Here is a 23,970-nt window from a genome sequence, read left to right as displayed (position 1 = left end):
TTCACCTTCTCATCAACCCTCATCTCCCTAGAACCTGGTTCCTCCAGTCACTCATCGCCAGATCTTTCCAAGATATACCTGGCAAGTATCGTAGTGTAGTGCTCAACATCAAAAGAAAATGTGGGAACTGGAAAAGCTCCATGAGGCCATCTGCTTAAACGTTCTGGAAAAGACACATCTGAAAGTAGTTCAGTGGATGCTTGAGAGCCGGTGTCTTCAGAAGGCGAGATGTGCACAACAGCTTTTTGTGGCAATTCCTCAATGTCAGCAAGGGTAGACAGTTTCCCACCAAAGTCTGGGTCTTCGTAAAGCAAAGTGAAATCAATGTCTAGTTCCATCTGTTCTTTTATGATCCCGATCAGTGCATTAACAGAAGCAGGTCTTGAACTGAGTTTTAATTTTCTAGCCTGGTCTTGTTCAACAATGCGAAGGATCATGGGTTCTGGGGTTGCAGTTGCCATTGTGCTAATGAAAAGAAGAATTTGGGATGTTAAAGGAAAGCAATACCCATAGATAATATTATTCTTAAGGTTAGATAAAATGACAGGAAAAAGATTGCAAAATGCACAAGCACACACGTTGAAAGCGGCTACTCACCATTAGCTGGACTCAGTTCTGTTTAACTTGAATGAACCGCTTGGGAGTCAGCATCAGCGAGCGGTCGATCTTGTATGCAGAGAGTGGGACTATATTATTTAGATCAGACTGCAAATAGATAGACATTGTTAGTGTGGTTGACAGCTCATAGGACCGAAGATGTTCTACATACCCGGAGTTGTAATCACAACACAGAAAAGAAACCTCCTGATTCACAAGGTAGATGTGTTCTATTTTGCCAAATTTAGGCAGTCCACCACACTCATGAACCACTTTCTTGAAGAAGCGACGCTTGGCCTCAAACCGCACGGTCCAAACATGCAGCAAGGACCCAAAGCCCTTCACTAGAGCAGGATAATGCTCCACATAGTGATGTTTAGGATGGAGCCTAAACTCAGGGAGAAACTCTTCTAGTGTCTGTCTATGATCATTGATTTTGCTCTGAAAATACTCCAAGGTTTCATCAGTAAATGAAGGGCACAATGCTAACTCTACCACCTCTTTCAGCGCCATCAAAACTGCCCATGCCGCATCACCCTCTGGTACTACACTGCCCACAAGCAATGGAAGCATTCGGATCACAGTGGCATTTTCAAGCCCATTGCCTCCTATTGTTCCTCAAGAAAGGGATGTTTTGGGAATTGGCTGAGGTCTATTCACTTTATAGGAGTGCTGATATGGGAATGATGAAATCTTCTGGTTCAAATACTCAAAAGTGAAATACTTCAGCCGGATCAACTCTAATACAAAGAGCAAGCTCCACAGGAACGATGCCTTCTAGAAGATCATGGAGTATGTCTGGAGGAAATCCTGTGATTGGATGGAACTAATCAAGGGACTCGCGCAAGACACGGTCACCTTTAACACCAAGATGGCTGCTCAAAGTGTCATCTCCTTGAACAGTTTGTACGTGCAGGTAATGGCTGGCTTTGGTTCTCTGAACAAAGTCTCCCTCTGTGACTGAAGCCGTTTGAAACTGTTCACATGTGGCAAGACAGACTCTGCAAACACAGCCTGCTCTAAATGACTCCACAAAGCCACCAAGTCCATGAGCAGCCAGATTGTCAGCAGAAACACAAAAGATAGTGCCTTTGACATTCTGACCAAGACTTTTGATGAAGACGCCATCTTGTTCCAGAGTATGAACATCACGTAGCAGCGGAGCGAGTACAGCTGCATATCCATACGCTTGGTCTGTCACTTTCACCAGCATTGCTAGCTGTATAGTATGTAGCATGTAATGCTGATCGGTATTTAGGTGGCACATTTGCAAGAACCCAATATACAGCTGTAAATTTGTGAATCTTGCATGACGTGCCAAGCGGACTGGCAATTTCAAGATCATCGATGTATAGCTGAAGCAGTAGGATGGGGTCCCCTGAAGACAGCAACTCATTTTCAAGGAAGCAAGAGCCATCTGAGTATGACACATACTGAGCAGGTGCAGTATTTGGTTCAGTAATCTTGTTAAGGATGTCTGTGTTTTTAAACTCTTGGATCATTGGAAGAATGGGAACATACATGCTGGTGTGTCCAGGTTGTTCCAACCGATACTCCACTGGCATCACACATGGATAGTTGCGCTCAATAAAGGTTTTTCTGTGCTTGGATGAAGACAACTCTGCACCTTTCGAGGTGGATGTACATAGAATATTGGAGTCCATGACAGCGCCAACAACTTCATTCAGTGTAGACTCTGCAATATTGTGACCATTTCTCTGCAATATGTCATTAACTGCCTCCCTGATCAATGGCTGAAATAAAGTGAAGATCTCATTCAAGTGGTCCACTATTTCTTGAACAGCTGTGTTTGAGACATGTAGGATAGCCTGCATCTTCAGAAATAAGGAAGACACGTTCATTTTAAGTTGATTTCTTAGAAGATCAGTATCACACTTATCTTCGCCACCTTCTGTGCTCTGGTTTGGGGACTCGCCATGCAAATCACAAGTGACATCAGAAGTACTTGCTTGGTGATTCTGGGGGTCCTCAATGACAAGGCCAGGTTGAAAGTCTGATGCAAGACTTGCTTGGTGTTCTCTACTTTTATGGGTATTGAATGAAGAATACACATTTGTGCTATAGCTACAATCCTTATAAGGGCACGCCACTGTCTCATGATTTTTTAAATGCTTTCTGAGATGGTTGAAGAGAATGGATTCAGAAAAGGGTTGTTGAAATGTGCATAAGGAGCATTTAAATAACTGAGGCTGACTCAGACTGTTCAGCACAACTGCTAAGTTGTATAGTATGACATCTTGACAAATGTGTACGCAGCGCATCAAGTGTCTGAAATGTACATATGCAATCTGTATAGAGGCATGGCAGAGGGCTAACTCTGGAGAAGTAGCTGTGCTGCAGTCTATAGTGTCCAAATAACTCCGCTCTTTAAGTAAAAGAAGAAGAGCACATTTTACAATGCCAGGCCATATTGGAAGCATCAAGGAGTCCACGCTCACCTAGGCGCACAGGTTCTTGACAGCCTTAGGGTTGGGGCAGGGCTGAAGGCCGGCGCACTGCTGTCGAAGCCTGGTGATGAAGGCAACACACACAGAGGGAGGGAGAAGAGTTAGACAAGGAACCACAGAGACAGGTAAATTAACTGACTCTGCACGGTGTATTCAGACACACGACACGCCACCAAGGGCGGGGCTCACCTCTGGACGTCTGTGGAGACGGGGGGTGGCGGGCACAAGGCAGGCGGAGGGCTTTGAGCAGCGAGTCCACATGCACCCAGGCGCACTTCTTGGCAAGTTTGGTATGAGCAGGGCTGAAGGCTGGCGCACTGCTGTCGAAACTTGGTTTTGAAGGCAACGCACCCACAGACGGAGGGAGGGAGAAGGGTTAGACAAGGAACCACAGAGACAGGTAAATTAAAGTGATAAAGTCAACTCAAATATTTAGTTACTATGGCTTTAACAGTTTCAGTCAATGCTACTCAAATATTAGCAGCCAGCTACTATACCTTTGACATTTTCAGTTAATGCAATTGAATATCTGCAGTTACTCTGGCTTTAACATTTTCAGTTAATGCGTCTCAAATATTTGCAGTTACTACAACTTCAACATTTCAGTCAATGGTACTCTAATAGTAGTTTTTACTATGGCTTTAACAGGTTCAGTTAATGCGTCTGAAATATTTGCAGTTACTACAACTTCAACATTTTCAGTCAATGGTACTCTCATAGTAACTGTTACTATTGCTTTAACAGTTTCAGTGTCACTGCTACTCAAATATTTGCAGTTAGCCTACTATGGCTTTAACATTTTCAGTTAATGCAAATCAGATATTTGCAGTTACTATGGCTTAAGTTAAATATTCACTCGTCAGATCCAACTATGGCCGGACTCGATGAAGCAGCAATCATTGGCAACGCTGTCTTCGGGAGGGGGGCGGAGTCGGCTTGTGTTCGTCATGTGAATGCGTCTCTGTGTGTGTCGGAAAAACAGTGGTTCGGCTTGGATTCGCCTTGTCACGAAAGTGGGGAGGCGTCTCCTTCGAGACTGCCGGCCGGAGAGATGCAGTTGGCGAACGCATGCAATACGGGGTGGGTGTTTGAATTAAAATAGGGATCAATCGGCCACTAAATTGGGAGAAAAAAGGGAAAAATCAGAAATAAATAAAAAAAAAAAAAATTCACATAATACACATCGACATGCACTGGGGTTTAGCCATTAGCTGTAGCTACGTTAATCTGCAAGCAAACAATGTACCAAGTCAGCTAGCTGGCTAGTTACTCGACGTTAACGTTTGATCCCTCTTCTTGTCATAAAGTTAGTTAGCTAGCAGCTAACGTTAGACTAGAACGAGCACAACTTGTCGGCTAGCTTAATGCAGCTAATAATAGCTACCTAACATTAACTAGCTAACGTTAGACCCACAAAGTTTGCACGTGTTGCCGCACGAGGAGTAATATTGACGTTATGGCTTAGCAGCAGTCTGCTTGCAAACAACTTACCAAGTAAACTCCTAGCAAATTAACGTTACAGCTAACTAGCTAGCTAATATAGACCCATCATGTCATAATAGCATGTCATGATTGGTTAGCTAACAGTAGCTAGATCAGATCAAAGACCACAACGTTACAGCTAACGTTAGTTAGACCCTCAGAAGACGCTTATTTTTCAGTTAAATAGCTAAAGTTACTACCAGCAGTGTTAACGCACGACGTTACGGTACCTCCGAGGTATAGCTAGCTGTCTGTCTGCTAGCAATAACCGACGGTACCTAGCTAGCTAGCAAACTTGGCAGACGGTCAGCTAAGTTAGCTAATGCTGCTAGATTACGCTTTCCTTAACAGATGTTGCTCTATCTGGTGACCACTAAAGACTCACGAACGCTCTCTGGTGATTGCAGAACGGAAGCAGGTGCTTTGTTCGGGCGGGCGCGGGAAACGCTATACCTGCCTCTGATTGGCCAGTCCTCACTGTCTACTCTCTGATTGGCTATTGCTGCGCTGTTGTCATGCCACGTGATTAGTTAGGCCTAGTCATTTTAAGTTTGGCATAATACGTTTAAGCGTTGCTTAATTAAAAAAATAGTTCAAGCCAATTAAAAATGATGAGTTTAAGTTACTGAAAAAGGAAGAAAACGGAAGAACATGTCACACAAACTTGACATTTTTAAGTTTGTAGAACTTTGTGAAAACATTGAGTATACCCTACTTAATCTATTAAATGACTGAGCATTAGGGTTTACAGTCCACATGCCGTGCAGGGGACGTGTGCATGCAGGGGAGTCTGGTCCTCACGCACACAGGGGAGTGTGGTCCACTTATGTAGTGTGCACGTGCAAATGCAGCACCTCCAAGCCTTTTTTTGGGGGGGGGGTTATGGTCTTTCGGGGGGGGCTCTGATGGTCTTGGGACCACTGTGGCATCTGCGTCTGATCTTTTCTGAGTGAAGTGGTGCCATGGACAGCGCCCACGCCCCTTTAAGCATCGTGTAAGGAGCGTCCACAGACAGCAACGTGTTGGCGAGTCTTCTTCTTCGTCGTTATTTAGCCGTGGATCCAATCGAAACGCACTCATTCTGTGTGACTTGGAGCCCCTACTTTCCTCTGCACCGCCCTTGTTCAGCACAACGCTGTGTTCCCAAAAGCATGTTTCCCATTTTTTTTGTACTATTTCCAGACTTTTTATTTGTTGATGATATACATTAGTAAAATTAAATCAATCTCATTGGTCTTCCTGTTTCTGTAATTTATTTCCTTGAAAATTAAATATAAATCAAGGTCCGCTTTGCGCTGAATGCATGCGCGTTCCCGCGACACCCCGCGCGAACGCCGCGTACCTATTCTGTTAGGGATGCAGGATTCGGCCACACACGCAATAGTTCGGTCTCGACCCCCCCCTGCCGAGTGTAGCGGGGTCATAACGCCTTAGGGACGAGGACGTGTCGGTGGACGATGGAAAGATAAGACGCTGAAGGATGAAACAGGCTGGCATCTCTGGTGAAACTCGGGTTGATCCAGTGGCGCAAGTCCTCCTGACCTGAAGAAATATACACAAGGGAGAGGAAAATGGATCTGAGGGCGACTGTGGTTTATTGTTGGATCTCCATCAACTCCGGTGAGTAGTTGTTTTAAACCTCACAACGGCTCTTCCCATCCTCACATATGAGTAACATGGGAACATGAATATGGGATTAGTAGTTAACACAACGCAGTCCGCCCTATTACACTCATTTATTAACCATTATCTGAATATATGCGAAACCATTTATCCAGAATTAGGGTTAATGTATATAAAGAGAAAATTAAGGGCAGGGTCCTCCTTCAAAAATGATAGCAAGCAGGTAATTTATTTATCTATTTAATGCTTGTTTTCTTTTTCCTTTTGTACCTGCACGTTGCACTTAAATATATGGAACTGTACATCCACAACAGCTTCTATGTGCTCTTTCTTCTTTTGGTCTTCTTCTCATGCATCTTTCTGAAGGATTGCGACACCTGCATCTTGTAAATTCTCTGATAACAACCAGGAGGAGCGGCGGGGGGGGGTCAACATAACCCATAACTTTACAAAGCTATCGCTCGTTCCCCGGGTGACCAAATCACTTAAGGAAATAACTAACTGGTGCTTTGTCGGTCAGTGTGCAGAGATGACGTGTGTGGTGCCCACCTTCAATGAGTGAGGGTTGATTTATGGCCGTGTCCTGCCTGCCTCCCCGGTCACCAAGGCTGACGTATTTCTTTTTACTGACTTCCCAAGTGAGGTTTTCGAGGTTATTTCTTAAATAAAAAAAAATAAAAAAAAGATGTCAATGGGGCATCAGCGAGAGATGATTGGGCAGAGCCGTGGCATCCACTCGGTCCATCAACTGCTGTTGTGTCCAAAGTGTCCTTGAGCAAGACATCTTACCTTCCACCGTCTTAACAAAATGCAATGTAATCCCATCACATGTAATCCTAAACTGTGAATGCTCTGCCCAATACAACAGTTGCACATTTACACACTGGCAATGCAGCTGGCATTAGTCTTTTTGATTGTGGTACGTCAGTGTTTTTTTTTTTTTTTTTTGCAGCGGTTAATCCAAAATTGCTTGTTTGACGATGCCAAATTGTTTGCCAAAACACAATAAGTGAGTGAAAAGAAGACCCACACACACACACACACAACACACAAACACCAGTGCAACTCCATACTGGTTAGTTGGTTTTCACCTCCTTCCTTACAGTGAACAGTTTACAAGAACAAAGCAGCCCTATGTGGGGTCTTTACAGCTGGCAGGGTTGGCCTTAGGGCAGCCATATCCAAACTAGGCAACACTGAGGGCCACGTACATTCAGGACCGAACACTATACCAAACGAACTGAGCGACTGGTTGGTCAGTGGGTTGGAGGTGGGTTAATGAGTGAAATGAGTTGGTGTAGTGTCTTTGGGGTACGGGGTGAACCCCCCCGAACCCCCCCCCCCTGCTGTTTGTTGGTCTCTGATGGTTGGACATCGCTGTCCTATGAGGCGGGTTCTACATCAGGAGGACCCGGGGTCGTCCACCAGTGTGCTGGATATAACAGTTTGGGTGTCTTGGTAACAGGACTGAGGTGCCGACCGGCTGACGTCATCTGCGGTCACCTGCAGAACCCGGTCATCCATCAGGGATGTAGTCTTCACCACCAGCACGTTGTCGGTCTCTCATATTGTGTGTAGAAGTCATTCAGTGCATCTGGGAGGGTGGGGGCACCGCCACAAGTCTTAGGAGGAGGAGGCTTGTAGCCAGTGAGGGCCTGGATGCCCTTCCACAAGCATCTCGGCTATCAGTGAAGTGGCTGTTGATTCCCTGTGCATATTGTCTTTTTGCCCCGCTGATGCCACACGACAGGTTGGCCCTCTCTGTCTTGAGGGCTGCCTTATCACCGGATCTGAGTCCAGCATTCCGGGTCCTCAACAGTGCCCGGACTTCTGCTGCCAGCCAGGGCTTCTGGTTGGCCCGTGAAGAGATGGTTTTGGTGACTGTGATGCCATCTATACATTTACTGATGCAGGCTGTCACTGTATTCCTCCTGGTCTGTGTGCTCACCAGAGGAGGCTGCCGTTTTGAAAATGCCCCAGTCGGTGCTCTCAAAGCAGACCTGAAGAGCTGAAATAGACCCCTCCGGCCAGACCCTGATCTGGTGCTGAACCGGTTTGGCAAGTTTCAAAAGTGGCCTGTGAAATTATATACTGTCTAAAAAGTTCGCTCTCATTTTTTTGTGTTATTTTTGTTATTGTACTATTTCACACACAAAAAAAGAAAAAAAATCAATAACTAAATAAGTGCAAAAATTGTATCAAACAGCACTAACCTTGGGGTTTAACCTTTAATTCACACCAGAACATAATTAGCTCCCATGCCAGCAGCATTAGCCAAAGTACTGATGAGTACGAAATCTTGCAGGGGTAAAAAGATCCACCGCCGTGGCTGTCTTTAGTGACTGGGAAGATCTGGAGCTGTCAAACAACACAGCAAGATAAGATAATGCGTCATGACATCTGTATATTTTACACAGCCGCACAAACTGGCCCAAGGTCAGTGTCAAAGACGGGAGAACCCGCATGCTGAAAATGCCCATAAGAATTTATTCAAATTTCAGCTATGAGCATGTACGCACACAGCTGATATCTTTTGGTACTTGGGGCACCAGTTGGCCAGAGGTGATGGGTGACACACACACACACACACACACACACACACACACACACACACACACACACACACACACACACACACACACACACACACATTGTACAAACACATACACAGTTTTGAGATTGTGGGTTGGTGTATGAGCACAATGAGCTCCATCCTGGTTGGGTTTCCCTGGAAAGAAGTGCCAGCAAGAAGCCATGTTAGGAATCTGATCAAGCCAGTCTCACTCACACTGCTGTCTGTGTGTCTGTGTGTACGTTTGCAGGAATGTGCACATGCACGTGCACGCGCTGGTGTGCATCCTATTGCGGATGCTTATTTCTCAGCTCTCATGCTGACCAATTTAAAGTGAGTGAGGAGGAAGGGGTTGAATGTGTTGCTCAAGGGCACTTTGGTTTGGCTTTTTAACATTCTGCAATTGAAAATGTGATGCTAAACCTCCAGAACAGTCTCTAATCACAGGGTCACCATTCTCTCTCTCTCTCTCTCTCTCTCTCTCTCTCTCTCTCTCTCTCTCTCTCTCTCTCTCTCTCTCTCTCTCTCTCTCTCTCTCTCTCTCTCTCTCTCTCTTTCTAATTCAGTTCAAGACCCTTTATTGTCAGGATTTTCTGAACAAAGATTACGTACAACAGTTACAGAACCATATTTGAATGTGAAGTAGAATGGTGAGGATGCAAGGAGTAGAGGTGACGAAGGCGTATGAGTTTAAATACTTGGGGTCAACTGTCCAAAGTAACGGGGAGTGCAGAAGAGAGGTGAAGAAGAGAGTGCAGGCAGGGTGGAGTGGGTGGAGAAGAGTGTCAGGAGTGATTTGCGACAGAAGGGTACCAGCAAGAGTTAAAGGGAAGGTTTACAGGATGGTTGTGAGACCAGCTATGTTATATGGTTTGGAGACAGTGGCACTGACGATAAGACAAGAGGTGGAGCAGGAGGTGGCAGAGATGAAGATGATAAGATTTTCACTGGGAGTGACGAAGAAGGACAGGAGTAGGAACGAGTATATTAGAGGAACAGCTCAGGAGACAAAGCAAGAGAGGCAAGATTGAGATGGCTTGGACATGTGTGGAGGAGAGATGCTGGGTATATTGGGAGAAGGATGCTGAATATGGAGCTGCCAGGGAAGAGGAGAAGAGGGAGGCCAAAGAGGAGGTTTAGGGATGTAGTGAGAGAGGACATGCAGGTGGCTGGTGTGACAGAGGAAGATGCAGAAGACAGGAAGAGATGGAAACGGATGATCCACTGTGGTGACCCCTAACGGGAGCAGCTGAAAGTAGTAGTAGTAGTAGTAGAACAAGAAAAGTAGTAGTAGTAGTAGTTACAGAACCAACTTTGCAAACATTTGATTAACTGATTAAAATACTATATGTTTACATAAACAAGACTATTTCTACTATTTTTTTCTCTCTCCCTCGGTTTCTAGTTCTGAGTCAAGACTGGAACCGCGCCCACGCCGAAGACGACCTCTTCAAGAGCCTCTTTGGAAGATACAACAAGTGGTCACGCCCCGTCCGCAACATCACCGACGTGGTCATCGTCAGGTTTGGCCTCTCCATCGCACAACTGATAGACGTGGTGAGAGCCCCCAGCACGCCAGTACACGTGGGCCACAAGGTCAAAGGATACCACCTGCGCGTGTACACACACGCACGCATGAACACACACACACACACACACGCATGCACACACACATTCATTTTGGACTTTCAAAGGCATACAGTGTGTGTGTGAGGCTTACACATTGGCACAGATGTGGCATCAACACTCGCTCATAATGCACACAAAACTCATGTGCACGTTTGTGGGTCCAAGAAATGAGATTACCCCATTTTCAAATGAGACGCACCTCTCTCTCTCTCTCGCTCTCATTTTAATTTCACTCTTCTGGTTTTCTCCAAAACAGGATGAGAAGAATCAAATGATGACAACCAACGTTTGGCTTAAACAGGTCAGAAAGAGACAGCGGGGCTATTCTGATAGTTTGCTTTGGACAGGTTGTTTTTAATCCTGCATGTATGCAGCCAGACAGCCATCAACACAATGTGGATATTAATTCAGTCAATCTGAATTTTTCAGTGGTGTATTTAATTGATATGTATTTTTAAATAATGACGTTTTACTTTTTAAAATTTCTTTAGAGTTGAATTTAGCTGCTGAAATTTAATAATTCGTAATTACAATTAGGCTTACATATTTCATATTCATTGAAGGATTATGACATAGATTATGCAAGATACTGCATCAGGACAGGACCTAGCTCATGAAAATTAAGGTCAATATCTAACCTAATTAACAACAGCAGCCTTGGAGTTGCAGTTAGCCTGCAAGTGACCTGCTGGTCGACAGTCACTGAACTTGGGCATGCTCAGTTTGCATCGTTCTCGTCTGTACTGCGAGCTGATTGGACATATCTCTCTAAACTGGGTGGTGCTTCCCAACAGATGGGTGGTGTCCAGTTTGCAAGAGCTTCTGAGTGGTTTGGCTCTCTGGTGCAGCGATACAGGAAACCATTACCACCTCTTACACTCGGAAGTCTTGCGCCAGACTAAACGCTGCTAGCTGTGTTAGCGCCACCTGCTTTATGAAAACTGAACTGAACGTCAGCGAGTTTGACTGTTCCGAAAGCTTCTAGATTTCCTGCGAAGCCCGGGTGCCTGACCTTTGACCCAGTTCACCTACAATCTGAATCTTTGCGGTCTGAATTGGGGAGACTTGTATTTGAAGATTTGAATTTTTAAAATCAGAGGTGTTAGGGCGCCCGGGGAAATCACAGGGACGTTAGGGGAAAGTCCTCTAGACGTCATTATGTAGGGTTTTCATTACGTCACGGGGACGCTAGAGGACATTACAGGGACGTTTGAGGAAAGTCTTCTAGACGCCCCCGGGACGTCACGGTGACGTTATTGTGAGACATTCAAAGAATGTCTCGACGGCATTACAGGGACGTTAGGGGAAAGTCCTCTAGATGGCCCTGGGACATCACGGGGACGTTATTGCGGGATGTTCAATGACGTTCAATGAACGCCCCGCAATAACGTTCCCAGGACGTAATGAAAACCCTACACAAGGACATTTACCAGATGTTCGGAGGACCTTTAGGGGACGTGCTGGGGACGTGTTGTTTTTTTTGTTTGTTTTTCTTTTTGCTGGGTAGTTTCAGAGCAAATGAATTCAATTTCATAATATTACATTCAGTTTCAAGTTTATTGGAATTCAGTTCCAAACTAATACATTCAATTTCAAATTACACTATTCAGATTCAGTTTTTCAATGCAATTATTGGATTATAAGGTTTTCAGGAATCACCTTTGTGTGTTGTGAAGTCAGTTAGGGCAAAGGAATCCTTAATATGCTGTACTTCCTTGCGACAGGGCTCTGGCTATTATTTTTATTTCTATGTTTGATTTTTTTTTTTTATTGCCACATATGGTCCTACTGAAGGCCCAGGGTCCAGGGCCACAGTTCGCCACTATGGCCGAAACCATGTTCAACTTTATTTTACATTGCTTAGATAGATGCTTATAATCCATATGTAACAGAACAAAGGTAGTCTTATGTCTTCCCCAGGTGCACAAATAAAGGCCTGTTGTTAACTGTTGGTTGATAGCAAAGGAATGTGTGGGAAACTAACTGAGTGTAGCAAGTCTGTGCACACTAATTGGAGAAATGGCCTTGGTGGGATGTGAGCTGGAAGACATGAGATAAGGAGGGGAAGAACAAACAACTGCCCTACACGAGAGGCTGTACTGTACTGATCAGCACATATTCAAGCATCTAGGCTTAGGTGCATCTGTTCATGAACATATTATATTATATTTAAGTGCAATACGTATTGTATGAGGAAGTCGGGAGTTGCAGAGAAGTATGTAGGAGTGGTGCAGGATATGTATGAGGGAAGTGTGATAGTGGTGAGGTGTGCATTTGGAATGACAGATGGGTTCAAGGTGGAGGTGGGATTACATCAAGGATCGGCTCTGAGCCCTTTCTTGTTTGCAATGGTGATGGACAGGTTGACGGACGAGATCAGGCAGGAGTCTCTGTGGACTATGATGTTTGTGGATGACATTGTGATCTGTAGTGAGAGTAGGGTGCAGGCTGAGGAGAGCCTGGAGAGGTGGAGGTATGCACTGGAGAGAAGAGGGATGAAAGCCAGTAGGAGCAGGACAGAATACATATGCGTGAATGAGAGGGGAGATAGTGGAATGGTGAGGATGCAAGGAGTAAAGGCGACGAAGCCGTATGAGTTTAAATACTTGGGGTCAACTGTGCAAAGTAACGGGGAGTGCAGTAGAGAGGTGAAGAAGAGAGTGCAGGCAGGGTGGAGTGGGTGGAGAAGAGTGTCAGGAATGATTTGTGATAGAAGGGTACCAGCAAGTGTTAAAGGGAAGGTTTACAAGATGATCGTGAGACCAGCTATGTTATACGGTTTAGAAACAGTGGCACTGACGAAAAGACAGGAGGCGGAGCTGGAGGTGGTAGAGTTGAAGATGCTAAGATTTTCATTGGGAGTGATGAAGAAGGACAGGATTAGTAACAATTATATTAGAGGGACGGCTCAGGTTGGACGGTTTGGAGACAAAGCAAGAGAGGCAAGACTGAGATGGTTTGGACATGTGTGGAGGAGAGATGCTGGGTATATTGGGAGAAGGATGCTGAATATGGAGCTGCCAGGGAAGAGGAAAAGAGGAAGGCCAAAGAGGTTTATGGATGTGGTGAGAGAAGACATGCAGGTGGCTGGTGTGACAGAGGAAGATGCAGAGGACAGGAAGAAATGGAAACGGATGATCCACTGTGGTGACCCCCTAAAGGGAGCAGCCGAAAGTAGTAGTAGTAGATTAAACTGACAATACTGTAAGAGATTTTTGTCTCACTCCTCATTTAATGCCAGAGTGGAATTCAATAATTGCCACAACAAACCTGTACTAACAAATTGTGAAATTTCGACAGCTAAATTCACCTCTGAAGAAATTCAAAATTAAAAAGACATTATCTAAAGATTCACATTAATGAAATACACCACCGAAAAATTCAGATATATTGAATTAACGTTGAAATTCTATTCTACTGATAGCCGTCTAGCTCCGTGTGTGTGTGTGTGTGTGTGTGTGTGTGTGTGTGTGTGTTTAAAAATAGGAATGGACTGACTACAAGCTGCAATGGCATCCATCTGATTTTGAAAATGTCACATCTATCCGAGTTCCCTCTGAGCTCATCTGGGTGCCTGACATTGTACTGTACAATAAGTAAGTTGCACGCACACACACAAACACACTATTGGAAATCGCTGTTATGGAAATACCACATAACTACAATTAAAGTGTTTTTTTTCCCTCTTTGTTCTTTTTTGAATTGACGATGAGTATCCTCATCCTCATGGACGTAACTTGATATGCACAACTTGAAACGTTTCACCCGTTTGCTGGTAGGTGCAGGTGGAAGTTATCCACGGTAAATCTCGCTGGCACCGCGAAAAATACGCCATTGTCAATAGTGCGCGCCATAGAACAGGAAACTGGTATGACCGCTGCAGTAGAAACCAGAAGTCGGTGGCCTACAGTTATGCACAGAGTCGATTCAGCCCACACATATTGGCAACAGTACATGAATAGGCTCTTACTTTTTATTATGTAGCTACTCCAGATACAGACATTACATCAAGCACACGTCACAGTCTCACATACATCCCAGTACACACGCACACAGTAATTTCACATTTTCAAGGTTGAGGTGGGAATTGTCTGGAGTGAACAACTAGCTCCTCGATTCATAACAGTGTCCTTACCCGCTGAGGAGTGCAGAACCGCGGTAAGGTCACCATGCAGCCCATCGCACCGTCTCGCCGAAGCATTTTGTGTCTGGGCAGCTGAGCAAAACAGCAGCTCCGCTCCCGTAATGCAAATCTGGGAAATATGCAAATGTCCCTCTTGCCCCAACAAACGGTCTCGATTCTGTTGCATCTGTTAGGAATAAAGACCACTTGCATCAGACGAACCCAAATCCTCCCCCCCGCAGGGCCTGCTGAAGTATTAATTCCTAGTTTCATCTGGGCGTTGATGCAACACCGCTGTCTAAGGGTGCAGTGTGAGGGGCCCGGGTGTTAAAATAAGTTTGCATCATGGAAATAGCGTTTTCATCATTAACATTTGGTATTCGTTATCAATTATTAAAGTGCTGCTCTTGTAAATGAGCATAGCTTGGGGTTTATTGACTCACCTTTGAGTTTTAAAGAACAAGAGGGAAACTTTTCCCTCGGGCTTTTTGCATGTTTTCTTTAATTATCTTTACAAAAGGAATCTGCTTTTTTCTCTGAATACAGCACTATCTGTCTCTCTCTCTCTACTTTCCCTATTGACTCTCAACCCGCCCAGCGCCGATGGAGAGTTCGCTGTCACTCACATGACCAAGGCCCAGCTGTTCTACACTGGCCGCGTGCGCTGGGTGCCCCCGGCCATCTACAAGTCCTCCTGCTCCATAGACGTCACCTTCTTCCCCTTCGACCAGCAGAACTGCAAGATGAAGTTTGGCTCCTGGACATATGACCGGGCCAAGATCGACCTGGAGCCCATCGAAAACGCGGTGGATCTGAAGGTATTGGCGTTGTATGGCTTGTGGGTTGGAGATGGGTGGGGATGGGGGTGTCACCCAAAACCCTGTTAAGGTTATGGCATTGTACAACATTCTGCAGAGGAGGGACTACTTTCCACAGCCATGGCATGCTACACAGACACAAAACACAGAAAACAGACACTTGATAAACAGTAAACCTGGGAGGATAGTTTTGCTTTGTTTCCCCCTTTTTCTCCCCAATTACCCCACTCTCCCGAGCCGTCCCGGTCTCTGCTCCACCCCCTCTGCCGATCCGGGGAGTGGTGCAGACTACCACATGCCTCCTCCGATACATGTGGAGTCGCCAGCCGCTTCTTTTCACCTGACAGTGAGGAGTTTCACCAGGGGGACGTAGCGCGTGAGAGGATCATGCTATATATACACCCCAGTGTAAATATAGCGTGTCCCAGTCCCCCCTCCCCCCGAACAGGCACTCCGATCGACCAGAGGAGGCGACCAGGACACATACCCACATCCGGTTTCCCACCTGCAGACACGGCCAATTGTGTCTGTAGGGACGCCTGACCAAGCCGGAGGTAACATGGGGATTCGAACCGACGATCCCCGTGTTGGTAGGCAGTGGAACAGACACCACCCGGACACCCCTATAGTTTTGGTTTTTTTGACACAAGGTGGTATAAATTACTCACAGGTAGGTATATGTACTGACATTAGCCTGGGCAATTAGTCCTGTGTTGGGAGACATGGCCGTGAGTCGGCAGCTTGTCAGAGAAAACATGAAAATCACTGAAGGGGGTCAGCCAACAAAAACATTTCATGCAAAACAAAAAATAGGTTTTAACCATCCGCAACTGAACACACAACGTCCGTCATATATGACAGACACACTTTCCCCTCACAAACAGACAGATGCTTTATCTTGGAACTATTGGGCGCCATAATATGTGAAGAGGCCACACTGCGTAGTGATACACTGGGACACCAGCGTTCTTCCACAAACGAAAGTAGTTCCAAGATAAAGAGTTGCTCTGTGAGGGGAATGATGCATCACAAACACATCTAAAGAGTTGTATTCTATTGTGGATGGTTAAAAAAAAATTAATGTGTCATGTTGTCACTTAAAAATATCTCAGAACACAGGTTTATTGTCCATGCATCAATATACCTACCTCCACTCAAGAAACCCCGAACGACCCCTCTAAACACTGCACGGTTCTCACCCTTGTGTGTCTAGTTGTGTCAGTTGAAGGCCGATGAGATGATGGAGATGATTGCGCATCGATGTCCTGTTGGGTGAGAGGTTGTGGTTTTATTGCATGGCACAGCGAGGACCTGACTGTGGTGTCTGATCGGATAAACTCCCCCCCTGGTCCTCAAACCTTGTTCACCGGCAGAGACGTGAATCCACCTTTGCCTCTCTCGAAACGCGCCCCTCCCTGAAATCCCACTGCCCCTTTTCTTTTCTTACCAAAATCTCTCCGGTGTGTTACTTCCTGTTATCGCTGGAAGTGCTCACACCTTGAAAGTTTTTGAAAAAGAGCACTTGTCCGTCTTCATAATCTCAGGAGTGGCGTGCGCACACACCTCACACACGTCACACGTTCACAAAAATGTCAAGCTCAAAATTGGAAAAAGGTGGACACTGACACACCCCCCCCCCCCACACACACACACATTCAGATAATCCTCTTCGCTCACAGCAAGGATAAGTCACCCAATCTTTCTGACAGTTGAGGCAGCAAAAGAAAAGCTGTCCCCCCTCTTCCTGGTCTTCATCCTTTCTTTCTCATCCTCTTCTTAGCCCCCATCTTCTTTTCCTTCAACCCTCTGGTGCTCATCCTGCCATCTCCTGTTCTTCCTCTTACATTTAGTATCGTGTCCGACTCTCTCCTAATGTCTTGTGAGCCTTTAAATGTAATTCAGCCGGGGCGGGATGACGGTTCAAACTGGTTCGTTTTCAGCGACGGCTTGTTAGAAGAAGGTCCATGGAATCAAATGCGTGTATTTGCAGAGAGCCACAATGTGAGACTGAGACTGAGGGAAGATACACTGATGAGCCAAAACATTATGACCACCATATGCCCAATATGCTGTTGGTCCTCCGTGTGCCACCAAAACAGTGCCGATGCACCGAGGCATTGACTCTACAAGACCCCTGAAGGAGTCCTGTGGTATCTGGCACCAAAACATGAGCAGCAGATCCTTCAAGTCCTGTAAGTTGCAAGGTGGAGCCGCTGTGGATCAGACTTGTCGGTCCAGCACAGCCCACAGATGCTCAACTGGAATGAGATCTGGAGAATTTGGAGGCCATGGCAACACCTTGAACACTTCATCATGTTCCTCAAGTCATTCCTGAACATATGTGCAGTGTGGCAGGGCGCGTTATCCTGCTGAAAGAGACCACTACCCTCAACCAGGGAATACCACAGCCATGAAGGGGTGTACCTGGTCTGCAATGATGTTTAGGTTCCTACCACCTACGTGACACATCAAGCAAGGCAAAACTCGGCTCTTTGGACTCCCTGTCACAAAACATACACATGCACGGAAAAGGGAACAGAAAACAAGAAATGGCGTAAAAAAAAAACAGAACAAAGACTAGAAGAGAAACATCTTGATATACCTTTTCATACATAAGAGGTGGATAACATATAACATGACTGCCTGACTTGGGTATGACATGGTGGTCTGCAAGGCATTTGGGTTACGGTCACAGTTACTGTTTGGGGTCTTGTTTGTGAAAGGACCCCACATCTTAATGGACCTTTTCACAGGGTTAACAGATCTGAATCTGTTATAACACATTATTACAAGGTGGTATAGTTCATTTACACATCTTACATCTTACATGGTCTGGTGGCCTGTCCAGGGTGTCTCCCCGCCTGCCGCCCAATGGCTGCTGGGATAGGCTCCAGCATCCCCATGATACTGAGTAAGGATAAGTGGTTTGGATAATGAATGAATGAATGAATGAATGTTTCATTTATGGAGTTGGGGGTGGTCATATACTTTAGTAATGCATTGCAGATATTGATTCTGGAGAAATCAAACGCATGGATTTCTGCTTCTCGGCTGGTTAAAGAGAGAAAACATGCTATGTCAGTTTGGTGTTAGGTCCTGGGGCAATAAGTGTGGTTATGGGTACTTAACAGCCACCGACTATCCTCAGCACTTCCTTGCACTACCTGAGGTACCATCCATGGTTTCAATAAAGATTGGCCTATCTTGTATTACTGTATTAAAGAATACCAGATGTGAGGAAAACTATGTCTTTTCCAGGATTACTGGGAGAGTGGGGAATGGGCCATTGTCGACGCTGTGGGCACCTACAACACCAAGAAATATGACTGCTGCCACGAGATCTACCCGGACATCACCTACTACTTCATCATCCGCCGGCTCCCGCTCTTCTACACTATCAACCTCATCATCCCCTGCCTCCTCATCTCCTGCCTCACCGTCCTGGTCTTCTACCTGCCCTCCGACTGTGGTGAGAAGATCACGCTGTGCATTTCAGTGCTCCTGTCCCTCACCGTCTTCCTGCTGCTGATCACCGAGATCATCCCGTCCACGTCACTCGTCATACCGCTCATCGGGGAGTACCTCCTCTTCACCATGATCTTCGTCACGCTCTCCATCGTCATCACGGTGTTCGTGCTGAATGTGCACCACCGCTCGTCGGCGACGCACGCCATGCCGCACTGGGTGCGCGCCCTCTTCCTGTCCACCGTGCCACGCTGGCTCTGCATGAAGCGGCCCCCGCCCGACCTAAGGTCAGCGATGCTACTTCTATGCTGTTGTAGTTTTCTTTTCAAACTACCAGAGGTGGCCAGACACTGGCTGCTTTTGAAAAAGCAATACCACTTGTGGTGACATTTACCAATAATGTAACCTACAAACAATTTGTCTAAGGCAGTGCTTGCCAGTTGTGGCTACTCAAGACCCCCCGGTAATGCAAGTTTTCTATTCTCCCTGGTTGGAGGCTGGCAAAGTTGAAAGACGAAGACCCAACTTTGAGTCTAATGTTTTAGTGTAGACAGACCTGTTTGTCATGAATATTGTTCATGTTTTTTTACCATTTTCCTACGACAGCTTCTGACTCAACAAGCACACCTTCTGCAGTAGTTTACCTTAACTATCTGAAAGAATTCCTCTTGGAACCAGAATAACCCACATTACAGTCCATCACTGGTAACACTACAGGTCTTGATGATATCGGCAGGTACCTCTCGATTTGATATTGCATTGATATTTTCATTGCATTTTTTAAAAATATTACGATATTAAAAATATTGAGATTGAAGATTCAGATTTTTTTCCAAGACTCCATCCACTCTTATCTACAGTAAGAAGTGACTGCAATAATCCAAAGAAAATGTACAATTAAATGCATTTATATTAAGCCCCGTGTGTTAAGAAAGCTTAAAACATGTGTATGTTTCCCCGAGTAAACAGTCAAACAATTCAAATTCATTCAGAGATGTAGAAATTATTATATCAAACCTCCTCACATTATCTGTTCATTGTACTGAAACATTGCAGTTGAGGGGAAATTCTTAAAATCATCACAGCTTAACGTTGTGATTATCTACTGAATCGATTTCCCCTCCTTGCTCCTGTGTGATAATATTTCGATGGATGCTCCTCTCGCTAACATGCTTGTACTCTTGGCACACCAACGCAATGTTATCACCTATGTCTATCCTGCTCTTTCAGGAGGCAGGGCTTGATCGATAAACTCCCCCCACCTAAGATTCCAGGCCCCTCCCACAGCACCTCCCACTCCAACATCGACACCTGGGTCACACAAGAGTCTGACGTGGATCTCCACAGTTACCAGGATGAAAAATGCATTTACCGTTGCCGGGGTGACTCCTTGGACGCTGGCAGTGGTGGTGGAGGCAGAGGTGGTTTCTTCAACCTCCGTAGTGTCTCAGATACAGACACGGATGGGGAGGTCGATTCGGATTCGGTGAGGTTGGGAGTGAAGATGGTGGGACGGCAGCGAACCAGGCTGTCACCCTCTGCCTCCTTCCCCTGTCCTTCCCCAGGGCTGCTAGGGTACACACTCCTCCCACCAAGGCCCTCCATATTCAGCCTGGACTGGGACACCCCTAGTCCAGAACATGGTATGATCCAGAGCCCATTCACCTCCGCCCTATCTCCGGCGGTGGTAAATGATCTGGAGGGGGTGTCCTACATCGCAGAGCACCTGAGAGCAGAGGATGCAGACTTCTCAGTGAGTGCTGTTAAGCTGGAATGGTGCTCACATCATGTTTTAGAGGAAAAATTCCAGTTTGTTGAGAACCTGGGTCTTATTTTTCTAATTTTTACCATCATGCATATCAATTATACCATTTTACTCATTGGCTTCATTTAGGCAATCTTTGACACTGGGCCACTGCTGGACTCAGTTTTCTGACGTCTTTCTGGGTTTCTCACCTCAAGCCTAAAACTTGTCCTTTCAACGACAATGACAAAAATAAAATAAAAATAAAACATAGCGCCTCAGTGAGACTGTACATGACTTTCCATTATGTATGACTTCTTAATTGTGGTGGCTGGGTAGTTTATTGATGGTTACTTCTACCTAAGGTGTAATTATAGGCTGATCATTCCTGCAAGTTGAACCAGGAAGTAGTTCAGCAATGCGTTCCACATTTGATAATACACAATTCAGGTTATAACTTTCAACTTATACTTTCACCTTCACTTCCAAAGACATCGTTTAGATAATTGGGTTATACTGGACCTGGTGAAACATGTCTGACACTCCATGGCCCCATAAGGCCTCATTGTGAAGCTGTGTCTGAATGAAGCCGATGAGTCTCCATTATCTTTTTGAATGGAGTAAAAATTGCCAAATAGAATCTTAGCTGCCCTTCTCTCTCACACACACACACACACACACACACACACACACACACACACACACACACAAACACTATATATATATGTCTCTGGCCTTCACATCTCTTACTTTTTCTCTCCATCCAGGTGAAAGAGGACTGGAAATACGTCGCCATGGTGATCGATCGCATCTTCCTTTGGATGTTTATCATTGTGTGTATGTTAGGTACCATCGGACTCTTCCTGCCCCCGTGGCTCTCAGGAATGATCTAGAAAGACCTCGAACACCCATATAAAGAATCAGCAAAGACTCAATAGCTAGTTTTGAATGTGTTTGTGTTAACTGAAATGTGTGGACATGTGCTGTGGTCGTCAAGTTTTTGGCAGGTAAAAAAAAAACAAAAAAAACTGAACACACACACAGCAAAGCACGAGAGTGATTGATTTCTGAACTGAGGTTTCTTTAAATCAAACTAAAGGGGATTGCGGCATAGTTTCTCAAGGTTCAAGAACTCAAAACTCAGCAAACTTGACTTTTCTATTTTGGTAAGAAAAGAAATTGTTTTTTTCCAAACATGCTACACAGGCAGCCTGACTGGAATTCAATTTACCTGGTTGACATTGACTCAGATGAGAATGGAGCCCAACTACAAAATCCTTAACCACAAATATTTGCCCTGGAATGGATTTTTTTTAAATATAAGATATAAAAGATATTTAGAGTGCATGTGCCTGTGAATGGACTAAAACCCATAACGTCCATTACTCAAAAAGACAAACTCCCCAATGCTTTTTCTCTATTATTAAATGTTTCTGTGCATTCGCCTGTGTACGTACATGAGTGATAGAGAGCGACAAGACGTTAGCAGTGCAGCTCGCTAACAGAATCGGGGTCAAGTAATTGATGTAAGTAGAGGAGATTTTCATAGAGGGAGAGAAAAAAAGAACAGAAACAGGGTTCAGAGGACGATGGAACGGGCCGAGAAGGAAACGTTTTACCATCGAATTAAACGGTTTCCCACCACAATGCCGAGGTAATGGAGGAAAGTGAAGGAGCCGAGCCAGGATGGAGGCAAGGCTCTCATACACTTAACGGCGGCGGCGAACCCTCGTCACACTAAATGAGACTAGCCGCCACTCAAATCACGACGACCTTTCTTCTGTACCATGAAATAATCAGGTCAAATCAGAGCACGGCTCCGGAGAGACGTAACACGACGACGGATTTTTAAGGCTAAGTTTGGCCCAAAACCCAGCCGGTTAAGTTCAGAAATACAAGGCATTTTAACGGTGAATGTTGCTGAGCCCCACCAAAGCTAACGCTATTAGGACGAGCTGGCGGTTAAACTGGATGGGCGTGTACGATGTGGGCTCAGGACTACGTGTTCCGGGTTGAAATACGATATGAAATAAGCGTAAATGGAAGAAAAAACTAACAAACAAACAAAAACATTATGAAAATATCTTCAAAGTAGTAGCTATATTGGGCGGGTAACCAAGTGAGAAGGAGACGATAAATAATTAAAAAAAGACGATTAATAAATAGAGATTGGGGATCTCGGTCCACGTGGCTATTAAGGGGTTGCACAGCTATCGAGCGGTTACGTCAATTCTCGAGATTCTGGTTTCCTGTTCGCGCGCACTCAGTTTCCTGTTCGCATTCGCTCAGTTTCCAGATGGAGCCCTTGGTAAACACAAGAAGAAGGTGAGTTGTGGGCGGATTTCTCAAGGATGTCTTATCGTAGACTAGGCTACTACACTAACGCGACTAAACACATTAATGTCGTTAAAAAAATAGATGCAAGCAAATCTTACTAATTTATTTTTTTATTTAAGTTGGATAGGCTTAATAATGTAACGTGCATGGATAAGAAGACACGCTGGCCGCTAGCTAGCGGATCTGACCGTTTAGTCGAGCGGTTAGCGATGTCTTCTGCGGTGCGGGCGATACGGGTTCGCGTCCCAGCCGCGGCAGTTCCTGTGGTTGCGCTGTCTCCTGAATTCGCTACAATAAGGATGACCAGGTTTCACAAAATTTAGAAAAAAAAACAAACACAAAACAGTCGCTATATCTATACTACGACTACGCACAAGAACACTTAGTGGAAAGAACAAAAAACACAAACAAAACCCACTTTGTTAACTGAACTTTCTATCTTGGGCTACAGTAGAAAGTTGGTTAACAATAACGTTAAAATATCGCCGGTATCATCCTATTTCACCATTGCGCAAGGTAAGACCATGTGTTCATTGATTTTATGCTTTGCTCTATGTGCTGAGACGAACCCCATCATACTTGCATATTCATTTAATTGATGCAGGACACCTCCCGTACGGACCCACGGACCCCCCCCCCCCAGACTACTCCAGATTTTCATTAAAGGAGTACTCCGAGTTGTAAAACTGTGCACTCGTGCAGTTCCTAGTGGTTAGTGCATGTACAATATAAAAAAAATATTAGTTTTAATGCAACAAAAAAAAATCTGCCATACAGTACTTCAAAGTTTATGAGGATGGAAACAAATGAAATGACGATGGCAGGCAACTTCACTTTATGGGAAAAGCTTTCAAATTGCCAATGATTTCTCAGTGGACGCAGTTTTCCCCCAGACGTTTTGTGATTAACTTTCAGTAATGGATATGACACAAAGTTAGCTTGTGTTTTAACATCCTCATGTTGATTTCTACATCTTTGGTCTTAATAATGTAGTAGATCTATTCCAGGGTGTCTCCCCGCCCGTCGCCCAATGATTGCTGGGATAGACTCCAGCATCCTCGCGACCCTGAGTAAGGAAAAGCGGTTTGGAGAATGAATGAATGAATGAATGA

General features: G+C 45.1%; 1 protein-coding gene across 1 annotated transcript; it reads left to right on the top strand.

Moving 5' to 3' along the window:
* The first annotated feature begins 1,645 nt into the window (after window positions 1-1,645).
* On the top strand, window positions 1,646-21,920 carry LOC130131407 (neuronal acetylcholine receptor subunit alpha-2-like). The gene is made up of 9 exons (XM_056301084.1): window positions 1,646-1,736; window positions 6,096-6,167; window positions 10,148-10,299; window positions 10,628-10,672; window positions 13,858-13,967; window positions 15,093-15,312; window positions 18,571-19,064; window positions 20,008-20,530; window positions 21,289-21,920. The coding sequence occupies exons 1-9, from the start codon at window positions 1,646-1,648 to the stop codon at window positions 21,412-21,414; spliced, it is 1,833 nt and encodes a 610-aa protein (XP_056157059.1). The 3' UTR covers window positions 21,415-21,920.
* Window positions 21,921-23,970: the final 2,050 nt, after the last annotated feature.

The sequence above is a fragment of the Lampris incognitus genome, chromosome 21 (genome assembly GCF_029633865.1).
Source record: "Lampris incognitus isolate fLamInc1 chromosome 21, fLamInc1.hap2, whole genome shotgun sequence".
Taxonomy (NCBI): domain Eukaryota; kingdom Metazoa; phylum Chordata; class Actinopteri; order Lampriformes; family Lampridae; genus Lampris; species Lampris incognitus.
The sequence above is the reverse complement of the archived record's forward strand: the minus strand, read 5'-3'. Positions and strand labels throughout refer to the sequence as shown.